Source organism: Sapajus apella, unplaced genomic scaffold (assembly GCF_009761245.1).
Source record: "Sapajus apella isolate SASKATOON/1434 unplaced genomic scaffold, GSC_monkey_1.0 scaffold23, whole genome shotgun sequence".
NCBI lineage: Eukaryota > Metazoa > Chordata > Mammalia > Primates > Cebidae > Sapajus > Sapajus apella.
The window spans coordinates 7832065-7858817 of NW_022436963.1; the positions used below are offsets into that span (position 1 = coordinate 7832065).

The 26753-nt window shown below is 40.5% G+C and overlaps 1 protein-coding gene across 25 annotated transcripts in view; it reads right to left on the bottom strand.

Moving 5' to 3' along the window:
* Positions 1 to 26753, bottom strand: part of ERC2 (ELKS/RAB6-interacting/CAST family member 2) — a 951823-nt gene that overhangs the window by 912363 nt on the left and 12707 nt on the right. For all 25 annotated transcript variants that reach the window (XR_004272356.1, XR_004272355.1, XM_032289536.1 and 22 more), the window contains exon 2: positions 2288 to 3066. Coding sequence is in view for 23 of the 25 variants with exons in the window: in XM_032289536.1 (XP_032145427.1) it covers positions 2288 to 2944 (657 nt within the window). In the remaining 2 variants the exon portion in view is untranslated. The remainder of the gene's footprint in view (positions 1 to 2287; positions 3067 to 26753) is intronic.

Sequence of the window (26753 nt, forward strand, 5' to 3'; positions counted from 1 at the left end):
GAAATGGACAAGTGGTTCAAAAGGTTTTTAATAAAAGTGAAAAAGGTTTTACATGTCACTAAAGTGTATCTCTATGTATTATTCTGCTCTATCTCATCCACATTTAACTCTTTGTGAATGTCATAGAAGACACATAATATGTTGGCAGCATAATGCATCCTGTAATTTATAAATAAATATATGTGCATAATTGGGGTCTGTGCTCAAAGACAAATGTAACGGAAGAAGCATGAGATAAATCACTTTGGAGCTAACAGTTGAGAGAAGAGCTTTCAAACTTTCTGTCCCTACTTGCACCGTTTCTAAACTGCTTTAACAATTTTCAAAAAAACACTAAAATGAAGAGAAAACCAGTACAAAACTGGGGGAAAATGTGCACTGTAGAAACAGGTTCATAAAGACTTCGTGAATCAGCAAAACCAGAAAGAAGCAAAAATGATACTGAAGAGCATCATTTCAGAGTAAAGAACAAAGCTTTCAGTTCTAACTATAAAGTTACATTTCTCCATCTGAAAACCAGCCTTGGCTCTGTCAGATAATCAAAAGGATAAAGTGATTGTTTTCTACACATAGAAGGAAAACAAAAGACAGATTTTCATATAGATCACAAATGCTTCTACAGGTGCTTAAACTCCAAAGAAGTGGTAGCCAGGGAAACAGGAGGATCAGCAGATGACTCCAAGTAAGGCCGAGTACTTCATTAGACCAACATCAAGGCCAGTTATTGGAAAATCACTTGTTCAGTCAACTTAGAGTTGTTCAATTTCCTTCAGAAAGTTAAATAATATCTGGGAGTTTTTGAGCCATGTGGTATCACACTCGTTATGCCCCAGCTCTTAGCACTTCTATAAGCACCAGTAACAGATGAAGCTGGGGCCAAGCATGCAATCCCAGAACTGTGGGATTTCTCCTTGAAGCCAGGAGTTCAAGACCAGCCTTGGCAAAATAGCAAGACCTTGTCTCTACAAAAAAAAAAAAAAAAAAAAAAAAAGGTTTTAATTGTCAGACTGCAGTGACATGTGCCTGTAGTCCCAGCTACTCAGAAGGCTGAGGTGTGGAGGATCACTTGAGCCCAGGAGGTCAAGGCTGCAGTGAGCTATGATTATGTCACTACACTCTGGCCTGAGCAAAGAGCAAGACCCCATCTCAATGAAAAAGAGAGAGAGAGAAAGGTGAAGCTGGAATTTAAACCCAGGTATGTCTGATTCCAAAGCTCTTATAAAAATAGCAGCATTCTAGGAAATAGAGTAAGCATTTAAAAAGAAAATAGCAGCAAATAAAACAGGCCTCACAGAAAAGGTAGGATTTGAAAATGAAGGCTGGCTGGGATTGAACAGAAGATAGCAGGAAAACGGGGGTGCTGAGAAGGCCCCCAGTGGAAGGGAGCAGCAAGAGCAAGGGAATGGCAGTGCAAAACCTTGGGTGTGTGCAGGAATTACAAAGCAGTGGTGCAGAAAGCACAGATGTGGAGGGAGGTGGCAGAAGACAAGGCTGGAAAGGTTGGCCCAGGCCTTCTAGTACCAGTGCTATGAGCTCAGTCAAGAAGGTAGACTGTATCCTGGAGGCAATGAGTAAACACTGAGGGCTTTAAAGCAAGGAAATAGCATAAATGCAGGCAGACACCGGGAACCTGTTCTTCTGTGGCATGAAAGATGGATCAAAGAAAAGTATGAAGGTGATTTGCACATAGTAGATAGTTAATTAATGCTGAATGTATGAAGGCAAAACACCAAGTTAAACTTCATTGTGTATCTCTAACATAACAACCCATTTTATCCAATCCCATTTCATATTGTTCAATTTGCTACTTAGATAACAAATTTCACTCATTCTAGAAGGAAATAATGGTGTTGGTGCTTCAAAATAAAAATTGATTCACCAGTCAAATGTGGCCCTCTAAATGTTCCTGTTAAAGTGTTTATTCTTGCAGAAATTAACATTTTCTTCTTCTATTCAAAAGGAGGCACATCTGAACAGCTGTTGGAACTGCTGAGAAAGAAAACAAAGTTAACCAAGTACAAAAGTTAGGCAATGAGGAGTCATTCTCCCCACCCCACCCCTTTCCCCTTCTGCAACCATGTGAAAAGATTATTGGAAAATAAGGAAATCACAAGCTGTAAAAGTATGTTTCCTATCCTCTCTCATAGTGTCCAAGTCAAACACATACTAAGCCATAACCTTCTTGATGACGCCAAATTTTCTTCTGCACAGGTCGTGGTACCTGCAAAGCACCAACTACTCAGTGAGAAGCCAAGGCTGAAAAACACTGAGATGAGTCATGACCTACCTGATTTTCTTCATGGGAAACCCTCATCTGCTCCTTGAGGACAGACATCCGCGCTGCCTCTTCTTTCCTCAAGACTCTCTCCTTCTTAAGCTCAGGGCTCCAGAAGGTCTTAATACTGTTCATGGAAGATCCCAACTTGCTGTCCTTGATGTCGAGCTCTTTCCGGAGGAGGTCATTCTCTCTCTGCAGTTCCTTCAGCTGGGCCTGAAGATCTAACATTGTGCTGTCTCTTACCTGCCTCAACATGGAGGGGACCTGGTGGTGATGATGATGGGATGAGCCAGTCAGACCACCATGTTGATCTGTGTATGAAAGGACATCTGTGTGGGAAAGTCCAGCAGAAGCAATATTGGGACTACTCCCCATGGCTGTGACACGGCCTCCATATACAGCTCGATTTGTAGCCCTTCCCAGAGTCATGGTGCCCTTTGGGTAAGTTGTTGAAGCCACCCCTTCATGATCACTCAGATACATGGGTCCAGACGTAGCATAGGCTGCATTGAGGGACTGGATATTCTCCATAGACAGAGTCTTGCCTGTTCCTCCACCTCCCCCACTGCTTGTTCTTCGGTGGCCCAAACGAGGAGACCTTGGCAAACGAGGGGATCTGGAAGGGCTACCTTCCAGATTGGTGATTGTTCTTGCACTTCCATACATTTTTCTTCTATTATGAGGTGTTACTGAAGGGAAGAAATGCGATACTAAGTTGGGATTTGAGCTAATATTTCCACAATTGTCCAGAATTTTCACTGCACCAGAAAATAACTCCACTCAGAGACCTGCAAAGTGAGAAAAAGAATAATTAAAAACAACTTTCTTTACAACTCTAACTGCATTATATTTTTAAATATATACTGACAGATGAACCTACATGGGTAGGTGATTAATAATAGAAAGGGTCACAGCTATAATGTTCATTTACAAAGAAAAGTGACTCTCAAACTTTACTACTACATGTGAAAGTTTTACAAATTCCCTCACCCTGCCCCTAAGCAAGATAAAAATTCTCAAAGTGAAAAATAAGGTCTATTCCTTAGGAAAATGAAGATCTCCATATTGGTTTGTGCTAAGGTTAGAGTTGGAACCTCCAGAAAATTCCCCATGGAAGACCTTAGCTATAAAGTGGTCCCTCCTTCGATGTATAACCCCCATAGGCATGTGGTTTGAAAGTCACTCTGAGAAGCTGCTGCTTCCTCAGATGTCAAATATTTGGCTTGCATGTTGTTACCTTCGGCTCCTATACTCATTACAGACCTCATTAATCCACAACAGTCCTCTTTTCCACTAGGTTCGGAATTTTTCTCAACACAACACTCTAGACAGCTTACTACTAATCAACTGGCATTGACAAATGAATTGAAACCTCCTGGCTATCCTGGAGCTAGAAGAAAAAGAGGTAGGTCAACCAATGGGATGCCTAAACACATAGCCAGATCATCAGTGCTATTACCAGAGAAAACAACAGTCCTATCTCTTTCCCCTTTCACACACATCTTTCAGGCTGGCCTCTTGAGAATTATTTCCCATTTTGGTTGACCTTAATATTCCTATTAACAACTTCATATCCATACAGAAATGGCACAGAAGAGGTTCTCATCATGATTACTTAAGTATATTAGTGAAGATTTTATGTAGCTGGGGCTACAGCACTGTAAGTATCCCTTCAATTTTAGCATTCATATGGCCCTAATGGGGCTCATTATGGCCTCCTGTTCTTCCTCTTAGGACGTCTTTAGTGTGTTTCCTTTTTCTTTAGCTTTACAACAATAAGAGAACAGATTCGATAATGGCAAGCTGAGGTTCAAACCTCCGTGCTAATACAAACTAGCTGAGTAACCTTAGACAAATTTACCTTGTTATGAGCTTCTATTCTGCAATCAACAAAATGCAGGTAATACCTCCTAACTCGTAGTATTTTAAGAAATAAGAAGATGTTTATAAAATACCTAGTTTGATGCCAAGAAGCAAATAGTCAATAAATAGACTTTGAAGGTAAGTGTCTCAATGAGATAAGTACATTAATAACAATATACAGGGGCATCTTTTATTTTCACCTGCCTATCATTCATCCCTATCTACTCTCCCAAATACACACTTTCTGGTAATACTGTCGCTATTTTCCTTACAGAAATTGTTCCCAACTCCCTACTCACAGTTCATCAGGTTTAGGTAAGGTTGACTCCCTTCACTCCACCATCCTGGATGGTGCAAGGGGTGAGAACATGACCCAAGCCTGCCCAAGCATCATATTCTGTCCTCCAGACATGGTAGGAGTGATGGGCATGTGACCCACATTGGTCCAACAAGACTCGATACTGTAACTCTGGTTGGAACAGCTGGGAAAGATAAGCTCTTCTTCAGCTGGAATTCCTTACTTTCAAGATAGAGCTGTAAGTACTACAATGTGGAAAGGGCCTCCCTGAGGGTGAAGACAGTACAAGAGAACTAGAGTTAAACTTCAAAGAATGCGAAACCAAACCAGATGACATCACTTAATACTCCAGATGCAGTAGTCATAGAAGTTAACATTATCTATCATCTATACATCTGTTCCCAGTCCATTTTAGCTACATACGCCAGGTGACTGATTGCATTAATGGTACCAATTCTTTACTCTTGCTCTTTTTCTTATTGTACTTTAGATTCTGGGGTACATGTGCAGATCATGCAGGATTGTTGCATAGGTGCATACATGGCAAGATGGTTTGCTGCCTCCATCTCCCTGTCATCTATAACTGGCATTTCTCCCCATGTTATCCCTCCCCAACCTCCCTACCCTTCACTGTCCCTCCCCTAATCCCCCACAATCGACCTCAGTGTGTGATGTTCCCCTCCCTGTGTCCATGTGTTCTCATTGTTTAACACCCGCCTATGAGTGAGAACATGCGGTGTTTGATTTTCTGTTCTTGTGTCAGTTTGCTGAGAATGATGGTTTCCAGGTTCATTCACATCCCTACAAAGGACATGAACTCATCATTTTTTATGGCTGCATAGTATTCCATGGTGTATATGTTTCACATTTTCCTTGTCCATTCTATCATCGATGGGCATTTGGGTTGGTTCCAGGTCTTTGCTATTGTAAACAGTGCCTCAATGAACATACATGGGCACTTGTGTTTATAACAGAATGATTTATAATCCTTTGGATATATAACCAGTAATGGGATTGCTGGGTCAAATGGAATTTCTATGTCTAGGTCCTTGAGGAATCATCACACTGTCTTCCACAATAGTTGAACTAATTTACACTCCCACCAACAGTGTAAAAGTGTTCCTCTTTCTCCACATCCTCTCCACCTGTTGTCTCCAGATTTTTTAATGATCACCATTCTAACTGGTGTGAGATGGTATCTCAATGTGGTTTTGATTTGCATTTCTCTAATGACCAGTGATGATGAGCATTTTTCATGTTTATTGGCCTCATATAAGTCTTCTTTTGAAAAGTGTCTGTTCATGTCCTTTGCCCACTTTTGAATGGGTTTGTTTCTTGTAAACATGTTTTAGTTCTTTATAGATTCTGGATATTAGCCCTGTGTCAGATGGGTAGATTGCAAAAATTTTTTCCCATTCTGCTGGTTGCCAGTTCACTCTAATGATTGTTTCATTTGCTGTACAGAAGCTCTGGAATTTAATTAAATCCCATGTCTATTTTGGCTTTTGTTGCCAATGCTTTTTGGCGTTTTAGTCATGAAGTCCTTGCCTATGCCTATGTCCTATGTGTATCCTTGCATGTGAGATGGGTTTCCTGAATACAGGACAAAGGGTTTTGACTTTTTATCCAATTTGCAAGTCCATGTCTTTTGATTGGGGCACTTAGCCCATTCACATTTAAGGTAAATATTGTTATGTATGAATTTGATCCTGCCATTTTGATGCTAGCTGGTTGTTTTGCCTGTTAGTTGATGCAGTTTCTTCATTGTGTTGATGGTCCTTACCACTTGGTAAGTTTTTGGAGTGGCTGGTACTGGTTGTTCCTTTCTATGTTTAGTGCTCCTTTCAGGAGCTCTTGTAAGGCAGGCCTGGTGATGACAAAATCTCTCAGCAGTTGCTTGTTCATAAAGGATTTTATTTCTCCTTCGTTTATGAAGCTTAGTTTGGCTGGATATGAAATTCTAGGTTGAAAGTTCTTTTCTTTAAGGATGTTGAATATTGGCCCCCACTCTCTTCTGGCTTGTAGGGTTTCTGCTGAGAGATCTGCTGTGAGTCTGATGGGCTTCCCTTTGTGGGTAACCCGACCTTTCTCTCTGGCTGCCCTTAGCATTTTTTCCTTCATTTCAACCCTGGTGAATCTGAGGATTATGTGCCTTCGGGTTGCTCTTCTTGAGGAATATCTTTGTGGTGTTCTCTGTATTTCCTGGACTTGAATGTTGGCCTGCCTTGCTAGGTTGGGGAAGTTCTCCTGGATAATATCCTGAAGAGTGTTTTCCAGCTTGGATTCATTCTCTCCATCACATTCAGGTACACCTATCAAACGCAGATTAGGTCTTTTCACATAATCCCATATTTCTTGGAGGCTTTGTTCCTTTCTTTTCACTCTTTTTTGTCTTATCTTGCCTTCTCATTTTATTTCATTGAGTTGATCTTTAATCTCCAATATCCTTTCTTCTGCTTGGTCAATTCAGCTACTGAAACTTGTGTATGTTTCACAAAGTTCTCTTGTTGTGTTGTTCGGCTCCATCAAGTCATTTATATTCTTCTCTAAGCTGTTTATTCTCTTTAGCATTTCATCTAACCTTTTTTCAAGGTTCTTAGTTTCTTTGCATTGGGTTAGAACATGTTCTTTTAGCTCAGAGAAGTTTGTTATTACCTACCTTCTGAAGTCTGCTTCTGTCAATTCATCAGACTCATTCTCCATCCAGCTTTGTTCCCTTGCTGGTGAGGAGTTGTGATCCCTTGGAGGAGGAGAGGCGTTCTGGTTTTTGGTGTTTCATCCTTTTTGTGCTAGTTTCTTCCCATCTTTGGGGATTTATCTACCTGTGGTCTTTGTAGTTGGTGGTTTTTGAATGGGGTCTCTGAGTGGATGTCCTTTTCATTGATGTTGAAGTTATTTCTTTCTGTTTTTTAGTTTTCCTTCTAATGGTCAGGACCCTCTGCTATAGAACTGCTGGAGATCCACTCCAAACTCTGCTTACCTGGGGATTACCTGTGGGGGCTTCAGAACAGTAAGGGTTGCTGCTGGTTTCTTCGTTTGTTATATTCATCCCAGAATGGTACCCGTCAGATGTCAGCCTGAGCTCTCCTTTACAAGGTATCTCTTTGGATACACAGAGGTCAGGGAGCTGCTTGAGGAGAAAGTCTGTCACTTATAGAAGCTCATGTGCTGAGCTGGGAGCTCCATTGTTCCATTCAGAGCTACTGGGCAGGTATGTTTAAGTCTGCTGCAGCGGAACTCATAAATGCCTTTTTTCCCAGGTGCTCTGTCCTGGGAAGGTGGGGCTTTATTTTAAGTTCCTGACATGCTGCTGCCTTTTTTCAGAGATGCCCTGCCCAGCAAGGTGGTAGCCTAGTGACAGTCTGCCAGCAGAGGTGTTACTGAGCTGCTATGGGCTGTGCTCAACTGCTGTGTGAACTTCTTTGTGGCTTTGTTTACAGTGGTAGAGTTAGAACTGCCTTGGTAATGGTGGTCTGCCTCAGCAATGGCGGACTGCCTCGGTAATGACGGACTGCCTCAGTAAAGGTGGATTGCCTCAGTTATGGCAGACTGCCTCAGTAATGGCAGACTGCCTCGGTAGTGGTGGACTGCCTCAGTAATGGCCAATGCCCTTCCCCCCACCAAGCTGAACCATCCTGGGTCCAGCTGTGCTTGCTGCAAAACTCTCAATCCAGAGCGCTTCAGATTTCTGGTCTTTGTTGGGGGTGGGACCTGCTGAGCCAGATCACATGGCTTCCTGTTTCAGTCCCCTTTTTTTCAGTTGAATGGGTGGCTCTGTATCCCAGGTGTTCCAGGTGCCTGTTGAAACAGCCACCTGGATTTGTGTGAGTTTTTGTGTGGAGATCTGCAGCACCGGCTGAAACAGCCATTCTGGAAATTTGCAGCACTTTTCAGCCCAGGAATCTCCTGGTCTGCAGGCAGTAAAAACTCATCTGGAAATGTGGTGATCACTCACCCTCTGCGTTTTTCTCACTGTGAACTGCTCTCTGTAGCTGTTCCTATTCAGCCATCTTGGATCGCCCCACTCCTGCTTTTATATATGTCTTGGCAGTGTTTTCCCAATGTGATGCTAGGTTCAGTCATGTGACTTTATTTGTCCACTAAGATGATAACAAATGTGAAGTAAACAGACACTTTAAGAAAAACATGTGTTTACTCTCTTGCTCATTTTCCTCTGCCATACCAAATAGAATATTCCCAGTCTAGCCTGACAGAAGATGAAAAATATAAAATAGAATCAGGTTGTTCTAGCCAACAGCCAAGCAGCCCCAAGATGTGTGAGCAAGCTCAGCCAAAGTCAGAAGAACTCCCTAGCCAACCAGCCCACAGGGGCATGAGCCAGCCCAGCTAAACACCACACTTATGCACTTAATAAATCCTTCTTAGTATGTTACTGATGTTTTGTGGTTGGTTGTTTTGCCACATAACAAGAACAATGGATAACTGATGCATTTGTTCATAAATTTCCATTTTGCTACATTCAATTCTGGATGAGACTTCTGTCACTTATAGTGACACATACAGTATGAAAAAATGTTTTCTATAAAGGTTTCCCCTTTCCCTAAACAGGTCTTAAAAAATTATATACCTGTTTCTAACTATAGAAGTTCATTTCAAATATTTATGTTGCTCAAGGCCCAATTTTGTTTTTCTTGAAAATACACAAAAATAATTTTGTATCGAAGATTTTTACATGAATAATCTGTAGTATAAAAAAGAGGGAATCAACTGTTCTAACATAAGAATTCAGTGACATAAATGATGAGAGAGACAGACGGTGGAAGAGTGGAATAGGCAGTTATATGAATATTTAACAAGACAGAAAGATGTTCATGACATACTGGTGGCAAGGGAAGCACACTGCAAAACAGTTTTGTGACTTACTCACATTGTTGTAAAACACACACATACACATACAATCACCAGCAGAGAAGGCTGGAATGACACATATCAAAATGCTACCAGTGGTGGGATTCCAAAAGGTTTTCATTTTCTTCTTTTCATTTGTATACTCTGAATTTTCTATAACTGAAACTGACACAATTATCCTGTAGAGCTGATGTTAATGGCTTATTTGAATAAACATAGTAATTTATCCTCCCCATTTTAAACTTGAGAAAGTTGCATTTGTCTCATCTGAGTTCCTTTCTCAGGAAACCAACCATCAGGTCTCCCAGAGAGTGCCAAGGAGCTGAAACTCACCAGATCACTGCATTTGGACAATGAGATGTCAGATCCCTCACCTGTCATAATTGCTTTGGCCACTATCTGCTTCCTGTTGACCAACTCCTCTTCCTTATTCCTCCATAATTCCTGTTTTCCCACTCATGATTACATTTCTTCCCTCCAACATAAACACTTATGTGAGTCGGTCAAGGAGATGGATTTGAAACTGATCTCCCATTTCCTCAGCTGCAGCACCTGATTAAAGCCTTATTCCCGGGTAATACTTGTCTCCACTTGGCCTTCTATGCAGTGAGCAGCAGAATCTGGACTGAACCACTGATGTTTTAATAACATAATAATGATATACACTTTTGTCATTTTAAAAAAACTGTTTTCTTTCTATGATTCCAACAGTTAAATGAATTTGTTATCTTTCCTGTGCTTAGAATGTAGATATCTAGCTCCTAGCTGGACCACTACTTATAGAGTTGTCTTCCTAGAAGAAGTGATGAAATCTAACTTGTCCTCCGTCTGCTCCCTTTGTAACTAGAGATACACATTTCTGAGGTCTATGGCTAGGGTTGAGGTCCATAAAATTTACACCCACACAGATTTAATCCTCAGTGAATTTACCTGCCTCCCTGGCCAAGGCTTTGGAAAATTGCAATAACCAACAAACAAAAAGTTAATTTGTTCCCTTTGGAAATACATACACATATATCATATAACATGAAAAGATCTATTTTCTTGTTTGAAATAATGTTTCCTTATTTAAAAAGCAATATATGTTGCCACTGGCCCACAGTTCTCTTGGGTTCTACTTTTCTAGGTTTAATACCAGATTTATGCTAGTATCATAGATAGATTAAGAAACTTTCCATTTTTCATATGTTCTGGAACAGTTAGCATAATACCAGTCTTTCTTATTCCTGAAATGTTTTGTAGAACACACACTTAAAATGAATGGGCTTGGCAGGGCATGCTGACTCCTGCTGTAATCCCAGCTATTGAGGAGGCCAAAACAGGAGGATTGCTTGAGGACAGAAGTTCAAGATCAGCCTGGGAAACATAGCAAGACCCTGTCTCTAAAAAATATTTTTAAATTAGCCCAGTGCAGTGGTGTGTTCCTGTATTCCCAGCTACTTGGGAAAGAATGAAGCAGGAGGATCACTTGAGCCCAGGAGTTCGAGGCTACAGTGAGCTATGACTGCACCACTGCACTCCAGCCTGGGTGGCGGAGGGAGAGACCCAGTCTTTTATAAAAAGCAAAAAACACAAATTGAGCTTGGCTGTTGATTATCTTTTCATTTTTTTACTACGTTTACTGGTTGATTTGGGTTTGCTACCAACTTTGTACCAATTATCATTAAAATGTCTCTTTATAAACAGTCCCTTCCATGTAGATTTTTCAGTCTTATAGTCTTTGCTTTGTATAACTTTTCTTTTAAAAATTTTAAATCATCTTTGGTTATATCCTCATCTCATTCCCAATGTTGTTTGTATTTTTTCTATTTTCCTTGATGACAATATGACAAATGTCTCTTTATTTTCTTAAAGTTTCAATGATACAGCTTTTGGGTTTATTGATATATTTTACTGCATCTTATTTTCCATTTCATTGATATCTCTTTAATAATAATTTCTGCTTCCTTTATCCTATTTTTTGCCCTTTTGCATTGAATGTTCATTTCTCTTTAATCACACTTCCTAATGAATGTGTATAAAAATATACACATGGCTGCATATTCCAGGATTGTATGTATAAAACTCTTATTGTCATTTGTAAATACCTTGCTGTTTTTATTTTGAAATTTTTATATAATTATTGAGAAGAATATATTTAAAAATCAAAGTGGATAGAAATTTTGTGGTAAAACTTTGTGGTTCACATTGTATAGCATTGGGATTATAAAATTTAACACGTATATTGTCCAATCTTTGGTATTTGTCAATACTTTCTAATTTGCTTATTAGCTTTTTCTTAATTGTGAAAACCACTAATAATTATAGAAAATTTAGAAAATACAAATATGCATAAAGCAGAAAATGAAAACATTCTCAATCCTGTCACTCATAGATAACCTCTGTTAACAAGTTAGCATAATACCAGACTTCTCTATTCCTGAAATGTTTCATAGAACACACACACAAAACTGAATGGGCTTGGCAGGGCATGCTGACTCCTGCTGAAATCCCAGCTAGTCAGGAGGCTGGGGCAGGAGGATTGCTTGAGGACAGAAGTTCAAAACCAGCCAGTATGTATTATGTTGCTTCCAATTCCTTTTAAGTGTGTGTGTGTGTGTGTGTGTGTGTGTGTGTGTGTGTGTGTGTGTGTTAGTTTTAGACAAAACCAGACAATATAAAGACTATATAAATCAAATTATACAAAGACTATATAAAGTCTTGTATTTTCCTTTTTCTCCCTGTTTTATCTTAATGTCATCTCCTTTTTCCACTTAACATAGATGTCACAAAATATTTTTATAAAACATGATTTTTAACAGCCACTATGAGTCTCCAAAGATGGCCATCAAAATTCCTCTCCTTCCTATACACAGTTGTCTCTAGTTCAATTAGCCCCATCAAGAAATTGATTCTATTTCCCTTCTCCTTGAATCTGAACTGGCCTTGTGACCCTCTTACACCAACAAATGCAGCAAAAGTGACACTGTTCCAGCTCTGAGTCTAACCCTAAAGAGGCTTGACAGTTTCTGATTTTGCTTTCTTAACACTCAGCTGCCATGATGCAGGATGTCCAAGCTATCATGCTAAAATTAGGAGCCACACAGAAAGACCCTGGAAAATGAAATATCACATAGAGAGAGAGACCACATGAAAGAGAACCAAAGCACTCAGCCAAGAGTCAGCACCAAGACACCAACAGAGCAAGTAAGGCCATCTTGGAGCTTCCAGCCCAGCCCAGCCACCATCTGAAATCAGCTGCATGAATAACAGCCATCACTATAGGTAATAAGACCACCAATCAACCCACTGAATGGTGGGAAGTAATAAATTATTATTTAAAGCCCCCCTCCAAGTTTTACAGATTTTTGTTACACAGCAAAAGAACTGAAACAGTCACTTAATGCTTCATTGCATGGCTTTCTGATCATTTATTTAACTAATCACCTACTATAGAACACTTAGGTAATTTATTTTTAAAGTGGAAATATAATAATATTGTGATTGAGAAAGCTTTATAATTTTTTATTACTTTGATTGATAAAGCTTTTCAATGTTCTGTGAGTGCTATTCAGATTGATAAAGCTCTTACTTCCCTAGGATAAATTCTTTTTTTTTTTTTTTTTTTTGAGACAGTTTTGCTCTGTTGTCCAGACTAAAGTGCAGTGGCACAGTCTCTGCTCACAGCAGCAAACTCTGCCTCCCAGCTTCAAGCAGCTAATTTTTTGTATATTTAATAGAGACGGCATTTCACCAGGCTGGCCTCAAACTCCTAACCTCAAGTCATCTGCATGCCTCAGTCTCTCAAAATGCTGGATTACAGGCATGGGCCATTGTGCCCAACCTGCCCTAGGATAAATTCTAAAAGAATTATAAAATCAAAATAAAATAGCTGGACTCGGTGGTGTGTGCCCATAGTCCCACTGCTTGGCGAGGCTGAGGCAGAAGGAAAGCTTGAACCCAGGAGTTCAAGGCCAGCCTGGGCAACAAAGTGAGAACCCATCTCCATAAAATTAATTAATATTTTTAATCAAAATGAAACAATTTATACTCACATCCTTACTCTTGACTATCTTTCCTTCACAGCATCTACTCTCCTCTCAACATATCCCAGAAGCCACCATCTCCTCTTGAGGTCACAAAAAAAAAAAGACCTGAAATATCAAACTCAGGATTTCAGCACTATATATTCAGTAAATATATCTTAAGAAGTATTTTTTATTTATTTTTGAGACAGAGTATCACTCTTGTCACCAGGCTGGAGTGCTGTGGTATCATCTAGGCTCACTGCAACCTCCGCCTCCCAGGCTTAAGTGATTCTTGTGCCTCAGCCTCCTGAGCAGCTGGGACCACAGGTGCATACCACCTTACCTGGCTAATTTTTGTATTTTTTGTAGAAACTGGGTTTTGTCATGTTGCCCAGGTTTGATCTTGAACTCCTGAGCTCAAGTAATCCACCTACCTCAGCCTCCCAAAGTTATGGGATTATAGGCATGAACCACCATGCCCAGCCCAGATGTATTTATTAAGTACCAACATTGTGCTACTTCAGCTCGCTTTAGATCCGGTCTTCCTGGACAATCTGACAAATGTTGAGATAAACAAGCCTACTGGGGTTTCATTTTACCCGAAGGTGTCTCAGAGACTTTAGGACACTCATATGTACTGTGACTATCCCAAAATCAAGTATATAATATTGCTTTTCCAAAATTTATTTGACAACAAAATCCTCTTCCCTTCAGAACACCTGAAAACATTTCACTGAACACTTGAATTTATTTTTTAAGCATCAGCTTAACTCCCACTGTTGAATCCTGGGGATAAGGCTATGATTGAGACAGACACAGCTTCTGACTATGGGCAGTTTGCTCCCTGGAATGGACTTTCTCAGTAAGGGCTTTCTTCACCTCAGATCTAACAGGATTTGAGAGGAAGATGATTACAGGACTGCTTTAAGGGCAGGGACATGAAACCAACCCAAAACAATCAGAATTGACCTCTAACAGGAAAAGGCAGAAGGTCAAAATAATGACTGGTTGAAGTTTCAGCCCTACTAGGCCATGAAATAAATATAATTCTGTTTTTATTTTTCACACCTCAATAAAGAAGCCAGATAGTTAAAAGGAATATATGTCAGCCATTGATAGGCTGCAGTAAGAAGCTGCGGAAACACGTTGCTGCTTACACCACCAAGATCACAATGGACGAGAGATTATGTTCAATTTCACTGAACTTATCAAACAGGACATTCACAGACCATCAAAACGGCAAAGGGATATCTTCACCGCTATACATCTGCTTCTTAACAATAAATTTTAGTTAGTGACATAGGCTCACCACTATTTGGGAATTAGTTTGTTCCACAAAATTTATAAAGAGCAGGTATGGTTTCCTGGGACCATTTCACCTCAAAGACTGCAGTGCATAAAGTGATATCAATTTCATGGAAGAAGGAAAAAATCAGTTGACAACATAAAGCAAAGGCAGGACCCCATGGTTGTCATGTCCCCCAAGCCTCATGATTCCTATTTATTCTACTGAGTCACTCACATCCCCCAAGCCCCACCCAGCTATGTTTCCTTTCCCTGACATATTTTAAGGTACCTGTTTTGACACTTGGGCTTTTGTTATTGTTGTTGTTGTCTCCTAATTTCTCATCTTTCCTGATTTGTTTCTAATTCTATAAAATGAATCTCTGAGAAAGAGCAAAAAGATCAACTTTATTCACCAATCAATAATGCAATCATGTCTTCTATTGCCCATTATTGACTAAAACAAAATTATTTTTAAGCTTTTCCACCCACCTATAAATGCATTTTGGGAAAAAAAGGTGAAGTTAAGATCTTACTGTTTTAAAGACTTATTATGAAGCCAAGACAGTTTCAATCATTGGACTCTTTTGCGAACTCTTTAAAAATACCTGCTATTTTATACGTTTATGATGTGCAACTGTAAGAAGCATAAATTATTAATTAGATCCAACTGTGTACAAAAACAAACAAATGTTGCTGACATCAAAAAAAAAATTATGACACCAAAGAAATCAGTTGCTCAACACCTTTCACGTTAAAAGCATCCCATGAATAAAATTCAAAGTGCAAGGGTAAGTTCCACTTATGGCTCAAACAAAATAAAATAGAAGATGGCTTTATGAACCTATGAGAATGCTTTCTCTAATTGCATATGGATTCATAAATAAGATATACACTCATCCACTCACTCTCTTAAAAGGTTTAAGGACTCTTGAACTATAAGCTCACAGGGGAAAAGGCTGGGGAGAGCCTCAATTCCTGTCTACCTCAAGTATCTCAGACTATCATGGTCTGGAATGGTCTATTTTAAGACAAAAGCACTTCCTGCTATCTGCTCTAAATTAGGTTAAGTTTATTTCCACAGATCTCAGCCTCAGCCCATCACCTGAGCCCTGCTGACAGACCGTGTGAGCTGAGATCATCAGTATCTCCCAAGATTTTGCCAACTTAAAACATCCTTTTTTTTTTTTCTGATCAGCATCCCTAACTTTCCCAAAATTCTTTGTCACAGACTACTAATTCTAAAACCTTTCTAGAGGAAAACATGATGGAAAACATATCTCAAGCAAGCAGTGGCTGCCCAGGAGCCAGGTGTCACCTGCAGATGTGCTGTGTATAACTAGCACAGTGTTGTTTAGAATTTCTATTAACAGTTGCCAACATAAAAAGATACATTTCACATTAAAATCCAGATTCTGACATTTCCTTAAAAATCTGAAAATCTGACAATGTCAGGCTCACCTTTCTGCATGGCAATAACTGGCTGGAGCAACCAGAAGCTGCCCCTTTGAGAGAGCATGCACCCTCCAGTTTGCCACAATCCCCTCCACTCCCTATTATCTTATATTCAGTCTGATTCCTTTTTTGCCTGCTTCCCCCAATAGGTATTTACATTTTTTACCACTCTATTCACATATAAGATCTTAAACAATTCATTCTCTTTCGCCACCCACTTCAAATCCTTTACCAAATCTTATTAATTCTACCACCAAAATTGCTCTTGAATCTTCTCCCTTGTTTCTACTCCACTTAAACCAACATGACTCTTGCATAAGCTACCTCATACCTCCTAAAGCTTCTCCTCTTTTCTTATCATCTCTACTCTTATTTCCAAAATATCAGCTAAACTGTTTTAAGATAACAATTGCAATCACAAAATATCTCCCCTCTCCCACCTAAAGCCCTTTGAAAGCTTCCCATTGCCCTGTGGACAAAACCAAAACACCTCCCAAGACCTGAGAGCCTGCAGGATCTGAGCACTGCCAACAGTCCTTGCCTCCTCTCTTGCCACTCTCTCCTTCACAGACTTTTGACAGGGTCTCCTTCCTGCTGCTCCAATGCAAGTCTCTTCCTGTCTCAGAGCCTTCACTCCTGCTGTTCTCTTTGCAAGGCTAATTCCCATTATTTCCTATTCCATCGCTTAGATCACAGTTTCAATAGCATACCCTCTACGAGGTCTATCCCATTCAATTCAGGTCTCTCAGTTATATTCTCTCAAAGCATGCTTTTTTTTTTTTTTTTTTAATCATGGTGTGAAAGACATGCTATCTTTTTTCTTTTTATAAGAGAAGATGACTGGCCAAGGGTCATCAAAATGGCCCCCTTGTTTAGGTTAAAGTAGGGCTAGACTAGGTAGCCTGAATCCTCTGGCTAAGGTGTAAAGAAATCTTTCATAACCCAATCAAGGCTGCCCCTGCTCAGGTCCCTGGTTTGGAAAACGTGAAATCTTGTAAGAGTCTTTATGCACAATGATCTGGGAACCTCCAGGGAGGGAAGTCACTGACTGCCCAGTCCTAGGTGCCCAAGATTCAGAGTAAGTGAGATCTATGGGAAGAAATTAGCATAGTTTCACCAGACCTAGAGTTCCCAGAAATAAAATAATTATTTCAAGGTAGAGGAAGTCCAGGCTGATGATTGGGACTCAGGACAAGTGACCCAGTAGCCATGGAGAAGCCCAAATGGACAAAGCCTGTGGGTAAGGCCCAACGCTTCTGGAGACCCCACCAAGCTGTTTGGAGCCTGTACAGTGGGGCATGAAGCTGTGCACAGGGCTGTAAGTCATGAGGACGCCTATATGTCCCAGTCGGGGTTTCCCACAGGCAGATGCTGAGACAAGGATGTGGGTGTAGCTGGTTCATTTAGAAGGTACTCCCAGGAAGCATTGAGAGGACAATTTGGAACAAAAACAAGTAAGTGAAGGAATTCAATAGAGGCGCATTTTCTTTTTTTTTTTTTTTTTTTTGAGACATGGTCTCACTCTGTCACCCAGGCTGGAGTACACTGGCACGATCTTGGGATGTCAACTTACTCCAACTCCCAGGTTCAAGCGATTCTCCTGCCTCAGCTCCCGAATAGCTGGGTTACAGGCGCCCACCATTACGCCAGCTAATTTTTGTACTGTTGGGTAGAGACAGTTTCATTATGTTGGCCAGGCTGGTCTCAAACTCCTGACCTCAAGCGATCCGCCGGTCTTGGCCTCCCAAAGTGCTGGGATTACAGGCATGAGCCGCCACACCCAGCCGAGGACGCAGTTTTCGAGAAAGTTTCTGCTGCAAGCAACAGGAAAGAGCTCTGAGAGGCAGTGGAGAACCGGCCTCAGAGGTGCACCTCAGGAAGGGCAAGGAACTCCATCATGAGCTGAGGGCTGCTACCCTGGCACTCCCAGGCGAGGCCGAAGCAAAAGCCCTCATGTTCCGGTACAGGTCATGAGTGCTGAGGAGATGTGGGTGGGGGACCAATAGCATCCCCTACACCCTACATGGCACACTGTGTCTAAGTTTGGCCACGGGGGACCGGGTTGGCCTCCCCTTGCAGGACCGCAGAGTGGGGGACCACAGAGGGTAGGCACAGCATCTTTCAGTCCAAGGAAGATCAGCCTCAAGAGCGACACCTTGTGGCAGCAAGATGTAATCATGTGGTAGACTGGTTGGACAGACCAAGCTCCAGATTTGGATGTAGGATTTATATCCATATCCCTCTCGCTTTGGGGCGGTGTAAGCCTGAAGCAGCGGGGAGGAGAGGAAAGAGAGGGAGACAGGAAGAAGTGGGGAAGGGGCCGGGCGCGGTGGCTCACGCCTGTAATCCCAGCACTTTGGGAGGCCGAGGCGGGCGGATCACGAGGTCAAGAGATCGAGACCATCCTGGTCAACATAGTGAAACCCCGTCTCTACTAAAAATACAAAAAATCAGCTGGGCATGGTGGTGTGTGCCTATAATCCCAGCTACTCAGGAGGCTGAGGCAGGAGAATTGCCTGAACCCAGGAGGCGGAGGTTGCGGTGAGCCGAGATCGCGCCATTGCACTCCAGCCTGGGCAACAAGAGCGAAACTCCGTCTCAAAAAAAAAAGTGGGGAAGGTTGGGAAGGAGCTCTAGTGGACAGATTCGGAACTTCCAGCTAAAGTGGCAGACGGGTTCCAGCATTTTGGATTTGGACAAATGAAACTGGGAGCAAGGGTTGTTAATTTTACATATATTTGAATATATTAATATTTGTATATTTATTGTAATATTTATAAAATACAAAAAGCCTATGTATTATTTACATGTTTAATTTTAATATATTTATTCTTTTCATTTATTTTTATAAACTTTATTAAAGTATAACATATATATGATAAAGGTAGACCTTAATTGCACAGGTTAATCGATTTTTTTTTTTTTTTGAGACAGGGTCTCGCTCTGTCACCTAGGCTGGAGTGCAGTGGTGTGATCTTGGCTCGCTGCAACCTCTGCCTCCCAAGTTCAAGCGATTCTCCTGCCTCAGCCTCTCAAGTGACTGGGATTACAGATGCTCACCACCACACCTGGCTAATTTTTGTATTTTTAGGAGAGATGGGGCTTCACCATGTTGTTCAGGTTGGTCTCAAACGCCTGACCTCAAGTGATCTGCCCGCCTCAGCCTCTCAAAGTGCTGAGATTACAGGCATGAGCCACTATGCCCAGCCTGCACTGGTTAATTTTTATATAGTGAGCACACCTGTTTTACCACTGTCTAGCTCAAGACTTAGAACATTATCAGCATCCCAAAAGCCTCTCTCATGTCATATAAACCATATACAACCCAAAAGCGTTTCCACACCTTACAAATTCATATTAATATAAGCAATTCCTTGTCGGGGTCTCTCTTCCCTCCTATTATAAACCCCTACACTGCACCCCAGGTTTTTACATTGGTGCTAACACTCTTGGAGCCCAGGGCAAGAGTACAAATGGAGGCACAGATACTATGTGTCTATACATTTAAAGTTACAAACTGAGCTAAGAAACTGGTAAACAAAACACATTCTACCCCCCTACGTTGATGAATACAGAGATGGGGAAGATGAGATTTGAATTTTTGAACTTAGAATACTCAGACTCCTTAGAGTTCCTGCCAAAATATTGTGGCAGGAGGAAGACATCCCACCACCCACTCCCCACCCCCACCACCAACACCCTTCTTCCCCACCTCTGGCACAACCATATCCCAGGGACCTCACACACATGAACTCTGCAGCATGCAAGCTAGGCTTGCTCTAGCTATACCAAGACTCCACAGACTTTCTTTGTAAAAGGCCAAAGAGTACATATTTTAGGTTTTGTGGCCATTTGGTCTCTGTCATAACTACTCAACTCTGCCATTTCAGCCCGAAAGCAGCCACAGACAATTTGAAAACAAATAAGCATGGCTGTGTTCCAGTAAAATTTTATTTATAAAAACAAATGGTAGTTGAATTTGGCCCATGAGTAGTAGTTTGCTGACACCTGATCTGTAACGACACACAGAGGTGCCACCCCACAACCCTAGGCCTAAGGATGTGCACATTGGTGGCATGGCTTCCCCTGAGAGGATGGACTGGGTGAAAAATCCCAAGCAGATTCTGGAAGACAACTCAGGGACATTTAGGCAGGGAGGTCACAGGCCTATGGGCACCCAGAGTGGACTCTAGAATGCCAGGCACAGGCTCCAGGTGGGCACCTGCACTGGTCCCTTGGACTCTCCCCCCAGTGGAGGGTGCAGTCAGAGGAGAACCAAAGTAGGCCCTCTTGCCCAAGAGAAAGGGAACACAGGAGCTATGCAAAACAACTTTGGAATAATCGAAAGAATGATTTAATATTACGACATTTTCATCATATCACTAAAATCACTTCCATGGCAGCCATAGGACAATTTTGTAATTATAGCCAGAGAGGAGAGACACAGTGTTTTAGAAAGAAAAAGGGGAGCCTCAAAATCAGATTTGGCTGGAGCCATACTTCTGTCTTCTGGATGTGCAACCTTGAGCAAAGTATTTTACTTCTCTGACCTTCACTTTTCTCATCTGTAAAATGGGGATATCAGACTTTTCATATGGATTTGGGAAAGATTAAATGAGATGATATAAGAAAGTACTTAGCACAATACCTAGCACACAGCTAATGATCAACAGAGTTTTAACCTTGATAAGTCCAAAGCTATCAGAATATGACACAGTGGCTTTAAACCTCAAAGTTGCCATAGAATTCTCTCAGTTCTCTAATCTTAGCCCTGTCAGACACTTCGGAGTCAAACTCAATCTGCTGTTCAAAAGTGCTCAAGACATCAACCCCAGTTCTTTAAAACTAGAGAGAAAAATGGACATTGCCTTCCCCCATGATCTGCAGGCTACAATATTATGCATCTGTAGGTATTGAAAGTCCCGGTAATAAACCATTTCATCTGTGAATGCCATAATGATATGAATCAGTAGGGGAAAAGTCCAGCTTAACACAGCAGAGATCTTCAAAAATGCTTTCCCATCATTCTCCAAAAGGCTCTATGTAATTCAAACATGCCTATCTACACATCAGTACGCTCTCCTTTAGTTCCCCCAAACTCATTTTATAATTACTGTTTTCCATGTATACATTTAGCATGATTACACGTTCTGCTGCCTTGGCTCATATTTTATGGCAAGGTACTTGAGTAAAGAGGTTATCTTCCATGCTACAAGGCAAGGACTCTGCATGCTCAAATATTAGTTAACTGTTCTTTCCATTAATCAGTTCCATTATTTATATTTCAGACTCTATCAATTTATTTCAAAGTATTAAATTAAAAATCTGAAACCCCTAAAAACTTTTCTTAAAGGAATAGACTATTACCTAGTACACAGCTAAATACACAAGTTAAAAATATAGCAAAACAGGCCGGGCACGGTGGCTCACGCCTGTAATCCCAGCACTTTGGGAGGACGAGGCGGGTGGATCACGAGGTCAAGAGATCGAGACCATCCTGGTCAACATGGTGAAACCCCGTCTCTACTAAAAATACAAAAAAAATTAGCTGGGCATGGTGGCGCGTGCCTGTAATCCCAGCTACTCAGGAGCTGAGGCAGGAGAATTGCCTGAACCCAGGAGGTGAAGGTTGAGATGAGCCGAGATCGCGCCATTCCACTCCAGCCTGGGTAACAAGAGCGAAACTCCGTCTCAAAAAAAAAAAATATATATATATATAGCAAAACAGCCAGGTGCAGTAGCTCACGCCTTTAATCTCAGCATTTTGGGAGACCAAGCTGGGAGGATCACTTGAGGCCAGGAGTTTGAGACCAGCCTGGGCAACATAGCAGGGCCCCATCTCTACCAAAAATTTAAAAATAAACAAGGCAGGTATGGCGGTGTGCAGCTATAGTCCTAACTACTTGGGAAGCTGAGGCAGGAGAGTAATTTGAGTCCAGGAGTTCAAGGTGGCAGTGAGCTATGATCATGTCATTGCACTCCAGCCTGGGTGACAGAGAGAGATCCTATCTCTAAAAAATAAATTAAATAAATAGCAAAACCCCAGACAATAAACAATAAAAATAAAAAACAATTTGAGATGTTAAATAAAATTAAAATAAGCTATGGTTAATAAAATATGCTGATTATAACAGCATTATTCATTGCCTCATAAAGTCTCATAAATGGAACAAATTAAGTAGTTGCACTGAAGAAATAAATAAGGTTTTCAGATTCGTTTTTAAAACATCTGTGCATTTCCTTTCATCTGCAAATGTAAAATGTCAGTTGGCAAAGCTTCCGTTAAGTATACTTACAAAAAAAGAATATTCAGGAATTATTGGGTCTTACACTAAAAAAATCTTCTGTCGGTCAACTAACAGATGTTTCTGAGAAAATGATAGAAGAATAACAACTCTGCCCCCTTGGCCCTAAAAATCCAATCACATAGAATTTTGCTACATTTACAACAGCATTAAGTATTATGTGTAAATAGCTTTTTACCAGAAAAGAATACAGGCATAATCACACACATGAGGAAAAATTCTAGCAAAGCTATTAAAAAAAGGCCACAATCAATGAGGGATGGAGAATGGCTCCGAAGTACAAATTATGGAGACAAGTATTCATCTATGTATTCTGGAAAGAAGAGAAAGAATAAATGTTATATCCTAACTGGAGCCTCAAAAATATGACTGAAAACCATGGAAGAGTCACATTGGAGGCTTTAACAAGGATCAAGTTCAGGGTGCTGAATGGTCCGCAGAAACCCCTCTAAAAGCAGAAATTAGAGTAAATGAGTCAGCAAGTGCAGTAAGTAAATCAAGTAATTGAGTCAAATCTCTTGTCTATGAATGGACAGCAGTAGGCTTATCTAACATAAAAATAAAAAGGGAAATTACAGGACATAGTTCAGATCTATTCAACAAGTACTTCTAGAGAACAAATCTGTCATGTGGTTTCTGACATGCTCGAGGTCCAAAGCCTTCCATTTAAAAGGGGGTCACAGCCTCTTACAGTAACAACTCTAATTGTTGTGCAAGGCTGCCAGGTACCGTGAACACCAGAAACAGATGAGGGCCTTTCTGGGAGTGATAGAGTGTGGTCTCAGATGGAGAGAATGGCATGGAAGAAAGAGTGTAGTAACAGAGAGGGAAAATCTGGTTTTTTGACCTGGACAAGAACTAAGGAGGGAAGTCAGATCGATAGTGATGCATATTAAAGAATTTGCAAATCTCATGAGAATTTAAGTGTTGTTTTTATTTCAGAAATCTGAAAACCAACAATGTAAGGATATTCTTGATCAGCACAGCGCCATGCCCACTGACTTTGAACATCAAACTGTAGCCTGAGGAATTACTGAGTCAATGTGAAAGGAAATAAAATGGTCTTGGGGATCTAAAGGATGTGTTCTCAAGGGATGAAAGGCAAGGATTGTCAAGTTCCTCAGAATGAATGAAAGTTTCACAGAAGTTGACCACTGTGAATGTGGTGGGAAAACTGAATGATCACCCAACACACAGCAGGACAGACCAGATGATGCCAAAGAACCTGTCTAGAATAGTCAGCATCAGCATCACATTCTAGTTACAAGCAACGATTTAGTTAATGCAGTTAAATTAATGTTGTGAATTCGAATTAGTACTGTAATATGATGTATACTCTATTTTTAAATTGACTTACGTTTTAAAAAGTTATAAAAGCTTAAAAACAAAACTGACAAGCTTTATGTTTATACAATTTAGAGTATCATTATAATAATAATTTAAGCCAACTGTGGGGTTCTATGGGAAATTATTTTCATTAAAAAGGATTTCATCTGAGAAACGTGGTTAAGTGATTAAGCGTACACTGGATTTGAGTCCTGAATCTCACATTTATTATCTGTTTAACCTTGAGCAAGTTAGCAAACCTCTCTGAGCCTCAGTAAGTATCTAAGTAATAATGGCCTCAGGTATAACAATGGCTACTTCACCAAAATAAGGTGAGTAATGATTAAATCAGAGAAGGCAGAAGTACTTAGCACAGTGCCTGAGGCTTAGAAAATACTCAGTACAATCCTCATCATCATCAATATTGACCACAGGCTCATTGTGTTGTTTTCTTAAATTAGGCCCTTTCTTACTCATGAGTAAAATAGAAATAACAGCATTAAACATCTTGCAATGGGTCTAAAAGAGTAGTTGATTAAAAAGGTTGCAAAAAACCTTTGCACATGAAAGTAAAATTTTAACCAATGCAGTAAATTGCATCATTTGTTCAACGTTTTCACAATCCCCCTCCAGCTGGCCCATCCCTATACTCTCTTTCGTGTAGGAAGATAATCTTTCCTGCTCCACTGACATCTGGCTCGGCCATATGACTGTTTTGGTCAATGAAATGTGAGCAGAAGTAACAAAAGCCATATTCCAACAGTAGCTATCAGAGCCCTCTTGTGGGTAAACCATGGTTTTTCTTCCCTACCATGAGAATAGACTGTTCAAGAAAGGCTCCTTCAACCTGTGTCCCAGAATAAAGACAACGTGAAACAGAATCACAGACAACCCCTGAGAGAAAGAAGCTACTGAGATCTGGAGGTCCTTTGTTAGCTCAGCACAACCTAACAATAACTGACTAATACACCCAGCTACCACAAATACAGTGCTAAAACAAAATATTTAACATTTATGTTAAAATATAGGACAGCAATTTCTCACTGATTTATCTCTCATTTCTTTCTTCCTCTGCAGATTACCAAACTAGGAAATATCATCCATTCAGGGACAGAATATCTTCTGTTAGGTCTCCAGATAGAAGCAAATCATTTGTAAATAATTTATTTTCAGACACAGATACATACAACCAACTATTTTAACTGCCTCCCAATGTATTCTCTTTATCATTTCTGGCAGCTGATTTCTTTACTGCCAAATAGCTGCTCCTGGTGCTTGGATGTTGAGATGAAGGCAATCACTGGAAAAGCCAAAAGGAGGATAAATCCTGGTAGGAGGTGACATAGTTGTACAAGCAATGCAAATAGTGAATGCCAGCGAGCATCAATGGGTGTGGGCTGGACCTCATGACTGTATGTATAATCAGTACATGTCTGAGTGCCTATCCTGGAGCATAGCCCGAGGAAGAGTACAGCTGTGCCTGGCCCAAGCATGCTTCCCCACCAAAAGAAAGGTAAGGCATGCACCCACTTCCTGCTATCTGTGATTCCGTCTTATAATGGCTACATGACTTACAGATTGCAGCAAGTAACACCACTGTCTTCACGTGAAGCTTTTGTAAACCATGATTCAACGCTAGACCTTCCTTAAAGGCAAGAACTATGTCTTCTTTATTTTATATATTTTATATCTTATAAAATAAGATATAAAATATATCTTATTTTATAAGATATATATATATAAATATATAAGATATATTTTATATCTCAGCACTATTTTACACTTGCAATTAAAAGGCAACCCAATGTAGAGCAGTTTAAAGCAAGGGCTCTGAAGAATCCAAATTACAGTTTCTCCACTTACTTAGGTTAAGATCTTGTGAGCAGATGCTGTAAGTGCCTACCGATGTCCCTCTGACCTGAACATTTTAGAGTGCCCCAAAGGCACTGCCAGTATCAGAATCTCTCCCTGAGAACATCTTTTAAACCTGGATAGGCTGATCTTCCCTTGCAGGGTGCAGGACAGAAGTCTCAGGGTTAACCACCCTTAAAAACATCTGATGGATATTTATATGCTAGTGTTCACAACAGCATTATTCATGATAGCTAAAAGGTGAAAACAATCAAAATGTCCACTGACGTCCAATGCATAAAGAAAATGTAGCATATACTTAAAATGGAATATTATTTAGCCTTAAAAAAGAAATGAGAAGGCCAAGGCTGGTAGATCACTTGAGGCCAGGAGTTCAAGACCAGCATGGCCAACATGGGGAAACCCCTCTTTACTAAAAAATACAAATATTAGCTGGGCATGGTGGTGTGCACTTTTAGTCGTAGCTACTTGGGAGGCTGAGGCACGAGAATTGCTTGAACGCAGGAGGCAGATGTTGCACTGAGTCAAGATTGTGCCACTGCACTCCCACTTGGGCAACAGAGCAAGACTCCGTCTCAAAAAGAAAAGGAAATGTAATTCTGATACATGCTACAACATGAACTTTGAAAACATTATGCTAAGTAAACAAGCCACAAAAGCACAAATATTGTCTGATATCACTTATATGAGGTAGCTAGAATAGTCAAATTCATAAAGACAGAGAGTACAATGGTGGTTTCCAGAGGCTGGGGGAATGTAGAGTTATTGTTTAATTAATACATATTTTCCGTATGGGATGATGAGAAAGCTCTGGAGATAGATGGTGGTGACGGCTGTACAACATTGCAAATATAGTTAGTATCACCAAACTGTGCACTTTAAAATGGCTATAATGGTAAATTTTATATTACGTATATTTTGCCAAAATAAAAATAAATTTAAAAAAAAAAAAAGAAAACAATTGATATGAGCTAGTGGTTAGACATCCCTGCTCTCTTAAGTCTTTGTGTAAAAATACCCTAAGGTGGGTGTTTTACACTATCTCTACCATTTCCTTACGGTATTAAACTCTAGTTGCCACCCCACAACTCACTTAACAATGCCCCATCTATTGGCTGCCTTCGCTTCCCTCTCTCACACCCTCATTCACTCTCTACTGACCCCTGTATGTCCCAAGTAACTACTTGTCTCAGGGT